General features: G+C 36.6%; 1 protein-coding gene across 2 annotated transcripts in view; it reads right to left on the bottom strand.

Annotated features, from left to right (window-relative positions):
* Positions 1-4,960: 4,960 nt before the first annotated feature.
* Positions 4,961-13,220, bottom strand: part of TERF1 (telomeric repeat binding factor 1) — a gene marked incomplete at both ends in the record, with an annotated part of 31,787 nt that continues 23,527 nt past the window's right edge. Inside the window, 2 exons of one of the 2 annotated variants that reach the window (XM_084229300.1) lie at positions 4,961-5,137; positions 11,629-11,731. In XM_084229300.1, the coding sequence (XP_084085426.1) occupies positions 4,961-5,137; positions 11,629-11,731 (280 nt within the window). The remainder of the gene's footprint in view (positions 5,138-11,628; positions 11,732-13,220) is intronic. The other variant, XM_084229299.1, reaches the window with a different exon arrangement.

The following is a 13,220-nucleotide window of genomic DNA, read 5'->3' on the forward strand; positions in this document are numbered from 1 at the left end:
ATTAGCATCTAAGATTATTTTCAAAGCCTGAGGTCTGAAACTGACTAAAAGGATCTTTCAGAGTTCAAGTTTAATTGAAGTAAACTTACTACTTTTCTTTCTACAACTTATATCATAAAAGGTATGGATTTTATTACAAATGCTAGGACCTAAACACACATACACACACACACCACACATGGGGTGGGAGGTGAGAGGACAGGAGACGGAGAGAGAAGTTTCCTTATTTTATGATTGGGAAACCAGTGAACCAGACACAAAGTGGCTTAAGGATGTGATGAAGCCATTCTGTAAGTCAGCCATAGAGCCAGTCTCAGCTCTTCATCTAGGAATCAGGTTGGATGAAAGTGTGACTATGCCAAAGCCTGCTGAAAAAAGCAAAGTTCTTTTCATTTTTGAAACAAACTTTTATTTTTCGGGGAGGAGTTTTGCATTGAAAAACTGAATCTTGAGATTTAAACTATATGTGATCCATTCATTTTCATTTGTATAATACAGTAACATGATTTACTAAAATACATATTTATTGGTAGTGAGCTTAACAGGGATGGATAAGTCCCAAATATTTAATGCTGAGAGTAACAGTGTTTCTGAATTTATACCCATTTAACTGTCAAAGTTGTTTTGTGGTAAATTAAATTCTTCAGAAATTAACAATAAAAAATTTGAATTTCATTATTGTTAGGAACTTCAAGCTTAGCATTAATATTTTAGGACAATTTCTACCATTTTAAAAGCAGTATTTTTGAATTTTCAATTTTTTTATTCCAGTAAATAAACTTTGTTCACATTTTTTAAGCTCTTTGTTTGACTATAATCTACCCAAATTTCCTGGATGGGCCAGAGGATGAACAAAATTTACCGAAAACAAAACAAAAATCCCTTCAGAATTGATAGGTAGCTTTAAGGCTATGGTGTATTTATGATTCCAGTATGTGTTTTAACATTTAACCTATTTGTCTTATATGAAATCAGTGTTCACCTGCTGCATTTAGTATGCAGTGGATGGCCAGGACTTACTTTCATATAAGTATATATTTTTTATTAAATTTTGAAAGAATTTCATAGGCTTAAAGTCTTAATTATCAATGGTCTTGAAAAGTTTATTATTAGTTTTAGTGAAGTCTAAAAAAACAGTTATGAACTGACACATAATCCAACTGATGAATGAAAAGGCCAAAATTTTATTTTCAAAGATAAAGATAAAAAAAAAATTTAAGACTTCTTTTATATTCTTTTTTAAATGAGTACCTTACAGTTAAGTACATGGGTCTCTACAATGATTTGCTAACCCTGTGATTTCCTAATAGACTAATTTTCAAAAGTGCATGTAGAAAGTAATTCAAATAAAAATATACCCACTCAGGAAAAGGGGGCGGGGGATTATGATGGGGACCCCTTAGAATAGTGGAAAAAAGAGAAGGAAAAAAGTAGAAAAAGGAACAGAAAGTAAACAAATAATTTAAAGATATAAAAACCAAAGATTGGAGATCACAAATCCAACATCAGGATAATGGGAATCCAGAAAGATAGTATAAAGAAATCAGAAAAAAATTAGCAAGGAAATAGAGTATTTTCATATTTTAGCACAGACTTCCAAAGCCACCAAGTGTCTGGCTTAATTAAAGAAAATGGTGGGACAATATATTCACATAAAGGCACATTACCGTGATACTGTGGATCATCAGTTATATTGAGGAATTTTTAAATTTCAAGAAAGGAAAAAAGTAGTTATTGGCAAAGGATCAGTCAATAGAATAGCAACAGACTACTCACAGCAACATTTGCTACTGAGGTCAACAGAGCAATGCCTTTGAAAGTATGATAGAAAATGTTTTCCAAACTTAAATTATATGTTCAAAAAATATATGCAATGAATAATTATTCATCAAATGTAGGAATAGTGTATGGATATTTTTAGACTTGGAGATAAAAGAAATTTCCATGGGCCTCCCTGGTGGCACAATGGGTTAAGACGCAACCTATGAAGCTGTCAGCAACCATTACAGCACAAGTTTGATCCCCGGCCAGGGAGCTACCCACATGGCACAGCAGACCTCTCCTGACTCACCCACTGCTCCCCTCAGCATTGTATTTTAGCCCATCTGCCTGTTCTGTTCCCCACTCTGTCTCTGGTGAATCCTCTCACCCCCACACCTCTGGCCTGTGCCCCAGTTCTTGTATGCATGGATGAATAAATCTTAAAAAAAATTTTTCCATTGTATGCATCTTTTCTCAGGATGACACAGTATGAGATGCTCTGGTTAGAGTATACAAACCAAGGCAGAGGATCCAGGAACTAGGGAATCCAACTCAGGAGAGAGACCATTGGAAACTCCAGAGCAAAGAAGATGGAAACAGTAAGCTTGATTAACTATTTAGCAGGCCTGGAGAGCAACCAGACACATGGGAATATGAACAGGGATGTTACCAAGAAAGCAATGACATAACAATGTCTGACATACTTCAATATACTCACTTTGAATTTGGTAAAAAATTTGGAGATGAATAGGTGATGCATATATAGAAACTACATAACACAGGTGTAAAGGAGTTATAGAACAGTGCAAACACTGATTAATGATTTAACCAAAAACTGATACAAGCACACTGGAAGAACTGGAGAAGCATATGTATGGATGCAACATGTGTTGTAAATGATGGAGTCTGCAGGTGGTGAAGAAACTGTTAAAATGAGAAGCACCCCCAAGGTTAGCGGAGTGGGGTAGAACAGGCTGGGACACATCCACATAGCTCCTGTACTGGATAGTAATGACAGCCAGAGGTGGAAAGGAATAGTCTTCCTGTCACCATCTTTAAAGCACTGTTGAAAAAACAATGTTATCAGGTAAAGTGATGTTTATAGTCCAGTCCCCCATAAAGCAGAGCAAAGTAAAGTGGATTTGGATGGAGCTGAGAACTAATAAATTGATAAATGGCAGTGAAGGGCCTTTATTTTTAATTTGTCTTCCATAAGCACATCTTCATACATGGAAACACTATAATATTAAGCCAACTTAGACACACAATACCAAATTAGGGCAATCCAAGTAAGAGTGGTGGATTATAGTATCAATACCCTGATGTGATATACTGCAGTTTTATGTAATGATGTGGGGGAAATTGGAACTAGGGTACAAGGGGCCACTGTTCCTTTTTTTTTTTTTTTTTTAAGATTGATTTATTTATACAAGCACTGGGTAGAGTCATAAGCGCGGGAGGGTGAGAGAATTCACCAGAGCCAGAGCAGGAAACAGAACAGGCAGACTGACAAAGTACCCTGATGAGGGGAGCAGTGGGCGGGGCAGGAGAGGTCTGTTGCGCCATGTGGTGGCCGGGGATCGAACCAATGCTGCAGAGACTTTGGGCAGCTTTGCTGCCTAGCGCTCAACCGCTGTGCCACCAGGGGAGGCCCTATTTCTTATAACTGTAAATGAATCTATGATTATCTCAAACGGATTTAAGATAATTCACACAGAAGATGAAGTTCTAAGGAACACATTACCCATTTTTATTTTGCTTCAACTTTTTATATGTATCCATATGCTATATACAAATCCTTAAATCTGATATAGCTCTTTTAATAAGATAAAATTCTAAATAGGAAAGTATCATACTATGTATAATTGTGTAAATAGTATGAAGTGATGTTTTTTAACGGCACATAAAATAATTGAGTATTTTACAGTCTACTAGCAATGTAGATTTGATGATTATAATAATGTGTTTGGAATGAAGAAATTGACAGGTAAGTCCACTCTGACTCATGCTGCCAGCTTTGGTATTATCAGTGTTTGCAATAAAACACAGTGACAGTGGCATGATAGAATAGAGCGAGTGTGGAAAAACAGTAGCATGATAGTGGCATGATAGAATAGAGAGTCTGGAAAAACAGTAATTGTCCACATTTCTGTTTACCATTATATATGTGGGATAAAAAAATTCAAAACAATGGGAAAGCAATGTACAAAACTTTAATAGTATATTAAAATACAGATGACAAAATACCACCATTTAACTTTTTGTGCAAATACTTTAATACTTCAGAATTTCCATTAATTAAATAGAGCATATGTAACTTAAAATGCCAAATAATTCTACCAGTCTTTGACCAAATTCTATAAAGAACAAAACACTGGTGAAAAGTCAAAATTGTCTATTTAGAACCTTGTTTATTATTTGTTCTAGACACACAATAACTATGGTTAATACCGATACAAGCATTTACAAAACACCATTTAGGCCCAATACTGGTATACTAAATAAAAATAGCAGAGAAACTGATTATTTACAGCACTAAGTTATAAAGCCTCTTTATTTTAAACTATCTTTGTCAAGGGTTTAACTCTAGAACTAAAGTTGAATGTATTTAAAAGAGACACGAAACCATTTCTGGTAATAGAGCAAATTTTGTCTAATTGGTGTTAACTATTTTCAAGATTTTCCCCCTTATTTGAAACTATTTAAGGAGAATATTTAAGTATGTTTTAACTCACACATACTTTGTACATTTATCATTCTATTTACAAATGACTTAGTGATAGATTAAGGTCATAAATCAAGTCATTACCTCTCAGGTCAAAGGCCAATTATTACCAATTTAGAAACTTCACATATATCTGAGTTGATGTAAGCCTACATAGGATACGTTAGCAGAAATTAATTTTTTCCTCTTACCAGGTTAATATTTTTTAATTGGAACAGGATTTGAGGGTAGGGGTACTGAAATCACTAGGTTTCAAAAAATTTACATTTTATCAAAGTAAAAAAGATTCTTAAAGAATACAATGATGACAGATAATCTTATACTGCAAATCCTCATACTAGTTAAAAGATAGTGTCACAGAAAAATACTATAATGCTTTGAACAAAAATTATAACATTAATGACCACAAGATTTCAAACAAAAATGCAGTGATCAAAATATTTAACTGTCCTTTTATTAAGTTTTTACAAACATTCAGTCTTCATTATCTGAGCAAACCAGTTTTAGCTTCTTCATAGTCCTCCATCTGTCTTTCAACATGACACTCGTTCGGTTGTTGAATTTATAATGTAACAGTATTTTAGACCAGCTGCCCTCTCCATATTTCCTCACACCAGATCTTAGATTCATGTCTTCTTCCCAAAGCCATGCCTTTTGATAAAAAGTAAAAGTTATTCACAGAAACAATTTTTTGAAGAACATATTTCTATAAATATAATTTAAAAATTCAAATATTACTATCTTCAAGGGTAGAAAAATTTCTATACACATTTGTTAGATTTCTGTAAATCTTATATTTATCATGAGATTAAGGGTTCTTATTAGTACTGTTTTATGAAGTACATTGTAAGTAGGCTGCTACAAAGTGACAGAGCTAAACATTAAGCTTACCCTATCTCAAGATATTTTTCTACAACTGTTAATAGATTGGTATTTATTAACCCCACATATCTCTAAATAGAATGTGTGAATACTTAATACTTTATTAAATATTTTTGGAGAAAATCACTGAAAATTCGTAAAGATCAAATTTGATATCATAAACAGAAAAAGTTACTATTATGTGGATTGTGTTAATAGGTGACCAACTAATTATTTCTTTTGACATGATAAAGGCACAATACCAGCTGAGTGATTATTTACTGTGTCTATAGTATGAGAATTTCCCAGGTGGACTTTCACATTTTCTTTAAATATTTTTTTTTTATTATTTTTTTATTATTTTTTTTTTATAGAGGCATGCTTTATTTGTTTGCTGGTTTTGTTTGTTTTTTTTTTTTTGTTTATACATGCACTGGGTACAGTCAGAAGTGCGGGAGGGTGAGAGAATTCACCAGAGCCAGAGCGGGGAGCAGAGCAGGCAGAAGGACCGAAGTACACTGCTGAGGGGAGCAGCGGGCGGCAGGAGAGGTCTGCGCGCCATGTGGGACCCTCCTCCGGTGGCTGGGGAGCAGCCGGGGATCGAACCGGCGCCGCAGAGGCCGCGGGCAGCTTCGCAACCCAGCGCTCAACCGCTGCGCCACCGGGGAGGCCCATTTTCTTTAAATATTTATGGTAGGATTTCACATATATGAGGTATCTGAAGCAGTCAGACTCATAGAAACATACAGGAGAATGATGATTGCCAGGAGCAAGCGGGAGGAGGAAATGTGGAGCTGCTTAATGGATAGTTTCAGTTTTATAAGATGGGAAAAGTTTTGGAGATTGGTTGCACAACAGTGAGAATGTACTTACTGTCACTCACGGCATAATTAAAAACAACTATTTTATTAAAAAATGAATCTTTAGGGGGTCTCCCCTGGTGGCGCAGTGCTTGAGCGCTGGGCTGCGAGGCTGCTCACAGCCTCTGCAGCCCCTGTTTGTTCCCTGGCCACCGGCGAGGATCCCACCAAAAAAAAAAAAAAAAAAAAAATTTTTTTTAAATGAGCAAAAAACTTGAATAGACATTTCTCCAAAATAAATAAATGGCCAGTAAGTATATGTAAAGATGCTCAATATCACAAATCTTTAGGAAAATGCAAATCAAAACCACAAGATGATATCCCTTCCACCCATTAGAACTGCTACTTTAAAAAATCAAAAGTGATGGGCCTCCCCAGTGGCGCAGCGGTTGAGCGCTGGGTTGCGAAGCTCCCCTTGGCCTCTGTGGTGCTGGTTCGATCCCCGGCTGCTCCCAGGCCACCGGAGGAGGGTCCCACATGGCCCGCAGACCTCCCTGCCGCCCGCTGCTCCCCTCAGCAGTGTACTTCGGTCCTTCTGCCTGCTCTGCTCCCCGCTCTGGCTCTGGTGAATTCTCTCACCCTCCCATGCTTCTGACTGTACCCAGTGCATGTATAAACAAAACAAACAAACAAATAAATAAAACATGCCTCTATTTAAAAAAAAAAAAATCAAAAGTGAAATGGTGCAGCAACTAGGAAGACAGTATCATGATTTTCAAAAATTAAAAATTGAAATACCATGTAATCCAGCAATTCTAGTTGTGGGTATAAAGTCTAAAGAATTGTAAAAAGGACTTGAAGGGAAATTTGTCTACCCCACTGATAACAGTATTACAACAGTCAAAAGGTGGAAGCAACCCAAATGTCCACTGAATGGATAAGCAAAATGTGGTATATAAAAGCAATGAGATTTATTCAGCCTTAAATAGCAGGAATTTAGAAAACCTAAATAAGGGACTAGGAAAAAGACTAGATCCTTATAATAAAGGATCAATCAAAATCAACAAGCAACTATAAACTAGAGACACACTACGGCGGGGGGTGGGGGAGAGGAGGAGGGAGTAGGATCAAAACAAGGAGGGTTGGGGATTGTATGGGGACTATAACCAAGATGAAAATGCATACATGGTGCAAAAATATATAAAATTAAAAAAAAAACCAAAACAACAAAAAACGAAGGAAATTCTGATACGTGTTACAATGTAGATGAATCTTGAGAACAATTTGCTAAGTGAAAAAAGTCACACACAAAAGAACAAATATTGTATGATTTTACTTAAATACCTAAAACAATAAAAAATTCAGGGACAGAAAGTAGAATGGTGGTTACCAGAGCTTGGGTTAGGGAGAGGAGAATGAGAAGTTATTGTTTAATGTGTGTAGAGTTTTATAAGATATAAAGCGTTCTACAGAAGGATGGTAGTAATGGTAGCCCAACAATATAAATTTTTTTTTTTTATAGAGGCATGCTTTATTTATTTATTTATTTGTTTGTTTGTTTTTTGTTTATACATGCACTGGGTACAGTCAGAAGCGCGGGAGGGTGAGAGAATTCACCAGAGCCAGAGCGGGGAGCAGAGCAGGCAGAAGGACCGAAGTACACTGCTGAGGGGAGCAGCGGGCGGCAGGAGAGGTCTGCGCGCTATGTGGGACCCTCCTGTGGTGGCCGGGGAGCAGCCGGGGATCGAACTGGCGCTGCAGAGGCCGCGGGCAGCTTCGCAACCAAGCGCTCAACCGCTGCGCCACCGGGGAGGCCCCAACAATATAAATATTTTTAATGTCACTGAATTATACACTTTACTTTTTTTAAAAGATTTTATTATTTATGCATACAAGAACTGGGATGCAGGCCAGAGGTGCGGGGGGTGAGAGGATTCACCAGAGATAGAGAGTGGGGAACGAAACAGGCAGAATGACTGAAATACACTGCCGAGGGGAGCAGCAGGGAAACAGGAGAGGTCTGCTGTGCCATGTGGGTTATCGCCCTGGCAGGGGATCAAACTCATGCTTCAGTGGCTGCAGATAGCTTCATAGTAGGGAGGCCCCTGAATTATACACTTTAAAATGGTTAAAATGTCAATTTTTTTACGTGTATTTTATAATTAAAGAAAATAAAAAACTCAGCTCAGTTGTCTGATGCACTATTAAAAAAGTATTCACGGTAGCTTGCAGACAAAGAAGAATTGAGAACAGTCTTATATATGGCTCAGTGCCATAAAACTGGCAGAGGTAATGAACACCTTTGTGGAAGTCTATTTGGACTGTCCAAAATTTGATTCCTTTGCTGTTGTTATCTCCTCTGCTTTGTGAGTTGAACCCAAGGTATCTGATCTTTTCCATGCATGCTGATAGCTGATTCTCCTATCAGCAACTGTGCTGCCCACAGGTGCAGGGCTACTCAATCTCCAAAAGCTGATATGTCCTCCTATAACCTTCTAAGATATTGAGAGATCCAGAATTCACAACTTCTACTAAGCCAAACTACACTGGTTGTTAGTAAATGACACAAAACCAAGAGACACAAATTTTGTAAGACTGGGGTAACAAGTTTAAAGAGGAGGGAAATAGACTTACTGATTAAAAGTACTTCAGAATGGTTTTTTTTTTAAGATTTATTTATTTATGCATACAAGAACTGGGGTATAGGCCAGAGTTGTGAGGGGTGTATGTGTGTGTGTTTGAGAATTCACCAGAGACAGAGTGGGGAACAGAACAGGCAGAGTGAATGAAAACTGCCACATGTGGGGTAGCATCCTGGCTGGCTGGGGATTGAACTTTGTGCTGCAGATTGAACTTGTGCTGCAAAGACTGCAGATAGCTTCACAATGCTGTGCTTAACCCCTTATGCCATCAGGGAGGCCCAGCACTGGTTTATTAATCTTTGGGGTCACATGAATCTTTGAGAATGTGATAAAAGCTATGACTGTTTCACAGACAGAGATATCTAAAATTTTACATGAAACTGCAAGGGCCACTTCCATTTCCCCTAAGAAACCTATAGATTTTCATGGTCCCCAACTTATAAATTTCTGTTGTATAAGAAATTGTCACATATTTATTGAGCTCTAAAAACTAGTTCCTGGTTTATGCAAATTGCTGCAATGAAAGTTTTTAATGGACCAAAATTTCAATGCAAAATAAGATAAAATTTGTCATTCCTCCAAAACAGGTAGTCCCATTAAAAAGTCAAGAGTGGAAAACTAAAATATTAAAGTGAGCAAACAGCAAATAGATTATGTATCACTTATATTCTATTATTTAAGTTATATACAGTCATGAGTTGCTTAATGACAGGTATACATTTTAAGAAAAATGTTAAGTGATTTCATTGTTGTGTGAGCAGTGTATAATCACAAACCTAGGTGGTATAAACAAAACTTACTGTACACTTAGACTATATGGTGGAGCTTATTGGTGCCACCATTGTATTTGTGGGTCACTGTTGATCAAAATGTTCTTAAGTGATGGAAGACTGCAGTTGATATCTTATATTGTTTTTCAAATACAAATGAAAAAAAAAAGGAGAAACTTTTTGTGATACACAGCTATAAATAACACCTACAATCCCATTTGGAATTATTGCTAGAAGAACTACAGGGAAAGATTATGTAACATGACACAGAGAATTTCACTTTTGGGACCAACAGGAAAAACGTTTAGAAGTGTCGCTCCAGTCCATATAACAATTGAAAAAGTCAAATAGATAGTTTTCTTAGACCCATTAATGAATCCATGTCAAAGGGCAAACTGCTAACCTGAAAGCTGAAGAGATATAAAGACACACACACAGACACACACAGACAGCCCGCCCCCTCCCCTTACCAAGAACAGAAGCTAATAGCTGGAGCCTATGTAGTAGAAATGCTTAATGCTAATATAGTGGATGAATTGATGGAGATCCACTATAGAAAACCTTGAGTAAAAAACCCCAGGAATCCAATCCTAATGGAGCTATTTTACAAACTTTTTGAGTTTTACTTCTAGAAGTCCCACTGGGTTCTTAGGGTGAAGTTGGGCGGGGCGGGGGGAGGGAGCCTCCCCTGCTTTTAGCAGGCAGAATGAAGGAATAGCGCTTTTGAAAAACATTTAGAGCATTCTGTTCTTATTCACAAAAACTTGCCCTCAAGGGAAACTATTTTGCTAGTTCCTAAAAACTCTACTCCAGGCACCTTCCTGTCTCACCCAAAAGGGAGAAATAAAAGCTGAGAAAAAAGTGTCAAGGTCTTAGCCCAGGTTCCCTAAACGAATGGAACTAAATCACAAAACTACAATACCCCTGCCCCGTCTAGCTTACCAACACATTATTTGAGCTCCTATATAACAATTGCCTTAGCTGAAAGAATTGCCTCAGCCCCTTAATAAGGAGTCTCTAGGGAAATGCAAAGACAACAAGAGATAAAAACATGGATATTTTAGCTTCTGATACTTAATAGCTACAGCAAACAGTAAACCAGACCCCCCTCCTAGCCAGATAAACATAAAACTTCACACCAAAGGCCCATTTACCTAAGCAACTTTTACCAAATACATCATATCCAGACATCAAGGAAGAGATAATATGGTACATTAAAAGACAAAATAACAATCCAAAGGGACAAATCAGTATTAAACTCAGCTGTGGCAGTTATTTTGGAATTATAAAACTGGGAATTTAAAGTAACTTTGATTAATATGCCAAAGGTTCTAATTAAAAAAAGCAAATATGTTAAAACAGATGGGTAAATGTAGACAGATGTAAACCCTAAGAGACAATCAAAATGTAATGCTAGAAATCAACAATAAAGAATCAGAAATGAAGAATGTCCTATCAAAGCATACAGATTAGACATGGCTGAAGATTCAGTGAGCTTGAAGATGTTAACAGAAACTTCTCAAATGAAGAACCAAGAGAAAAAGAAATAAAAAAGCGTCAAGACTAGCCAAGAATTGTGGACAATTACAAAAGGCATAACATACATGTAATAGAAAAAGAAGAGAAAAGGAACCAAAGAAAAATTTGAAGGACTATGACTGAGAGGGGAAACAAGTAAAATGAGTATTAAAATTGACAGAACTTGCACATGGTATCTTGATTTTTTTTTTTTTTTTAAAGCACAGAACCTTATTGAAGTTGGGTCCATATTAGGGAATTATGAATATTAAAGTTTATAATAGAGATTTAAGTTCCATCTTACATCTGATGAACTGACTTTGTAATAAATAGTATTACATTAATTCTAAATACATACTTTCAACATATGTGGGTAAAGTATTTTCATGGAACTTAGAACAACCATCAATTAATCTAAGATTGCAAAAGTAACGATAAACAAAATAATGTTCTACACTCAAGATTAAGGTTGAACAGGGTTTATGTGAAACAAAGCCATTAAAGTTATGACTTTAATGTCCATTATATACTAAATATAATAAACAAAATACCTGCTTTCTTCTCGAACGGTGTTTTTCAGGAGTTAATGGCTGACTGTGTAAATCACGCATTTTCTTGCTTTCAGTGGCTTGTCTATGGCTTTCTTTCTTCTTTCTTTCACCTTAAAGTAGAAATACTGTCATCAAAAAAACTTTCACATTAAGTTTTGTTTTCAAATGGTCACCAAAAAATTCCTATTTACTTTTTAACTATTTTAAAGAAAGTGAACTGCTCTATTTTTCTCCCTTTGAAAACAGAAATAGCTTGGTACAGGGTAAAGACAAGTCTTTGAAAATCAGAAGGGTTGTGCTTTGAATCTTGATTATGTCTTTAAAAATATGACATCTCACCTCCTAGAACCCGTCTTTTCATCATGTTACAAAAATATTTACCTAAAATAATGGTCTAAGGAGTATTTGACAGTGTAAGCTGCACAGTTAACTCTTAAACAATGTGGGAGTTAGGCGTGAGACCCCTCCAAAGAGAAAATCCTCATAGCTTGACTCACTTTTGACTGCTGCCCCTCCAAAACTTAATTACTGTTGTTCCTTGACATCCATGGAATATTGGTTACAGCAGTACCTAATATCCACAACTAATATCCCCCTAATATCCACAATTCCTGGCTGCTCAAATTTCTTTGAGATGGCCCTCTGTACCTGAGAGATCCACATCTGCAGTTGGTTCATTCTGTGAATGTGAAACCTTTGAATATCAACTGTATTTATAGAAAAAAATCCACATAATAAGTGAAAGGGCACAGGTCAAAGCTGTGCTGTTCAAAGTTGTACAGCCCTTTCTTCACTTCCTCTTTCTTATTCATAGTTTAAAGACAAGAAACAAATGTATATGGAACTAAAAATAAATATGCCTATGATTATTGAAAGATCACTGTTTATGTGAAAAAGCTAAAATTGGGGCCTCCCTGGTGAAGCTTGCCACAGTAACTGCAGCACGCATTCAATCCCAGGCTGGCCAGGGAGCAACCCACATGGCGCAGCAGACCTCTCCTGTCTCACCTGCTGCTCCCCTCAGCAGTGTACTTCGGTCAATCTGCCTGTTCTGTTCCCCACTCTGTCTCTGGTGAATCCTCTCACCCCCACACTTCTGGCCTGTACCCCAGTTCTTGTATGCATAAATAAATAAAATCTTAAAAAAAAAAAACCTCCACAACACCTAAAATTGATTTAAAAAGGGTTTTTTTTAGCAAGATGGCTGGATATAAGACCAATATATGAAACTTAATAGTATTTCTGCAAAGTAGCAACAGTTACATATTTACTTAAACAACTGAAAGAGAGTTAAGACAGTAACAAAAGTAGCATTCTACAGGAATAAATCTAGCAAAAGAGGTCACCATATATATATAGTGAATTATAAAGCTTTACTGTGTGTGTATGAATATGAGTAGATAAGATATGTAGTTGAATCTATTTAAGACCTGTGTACATACGTGTACAGACACACACACACACACACACACAAATATATATATGCAAGGCAATCTAAACAGAGAAATACACTTTTTGTGCATGCATAGGAACTTATATATATTTTTTAATTGTGTCAGTTATCTCCAAAATGACCTATTGTTACAATGCAT

This window comes from Talpa europaea (assembly GCF_964194135.1).
Source record: "Talpa europaea genome assembly, chromosome: 3".
Classification (NCBI taxonomy): Eukaryota; Metazoa; Chordata; class Mammalia; order Eulipotyphla; family Talpidae; genus Talpa; species Talpa europaea.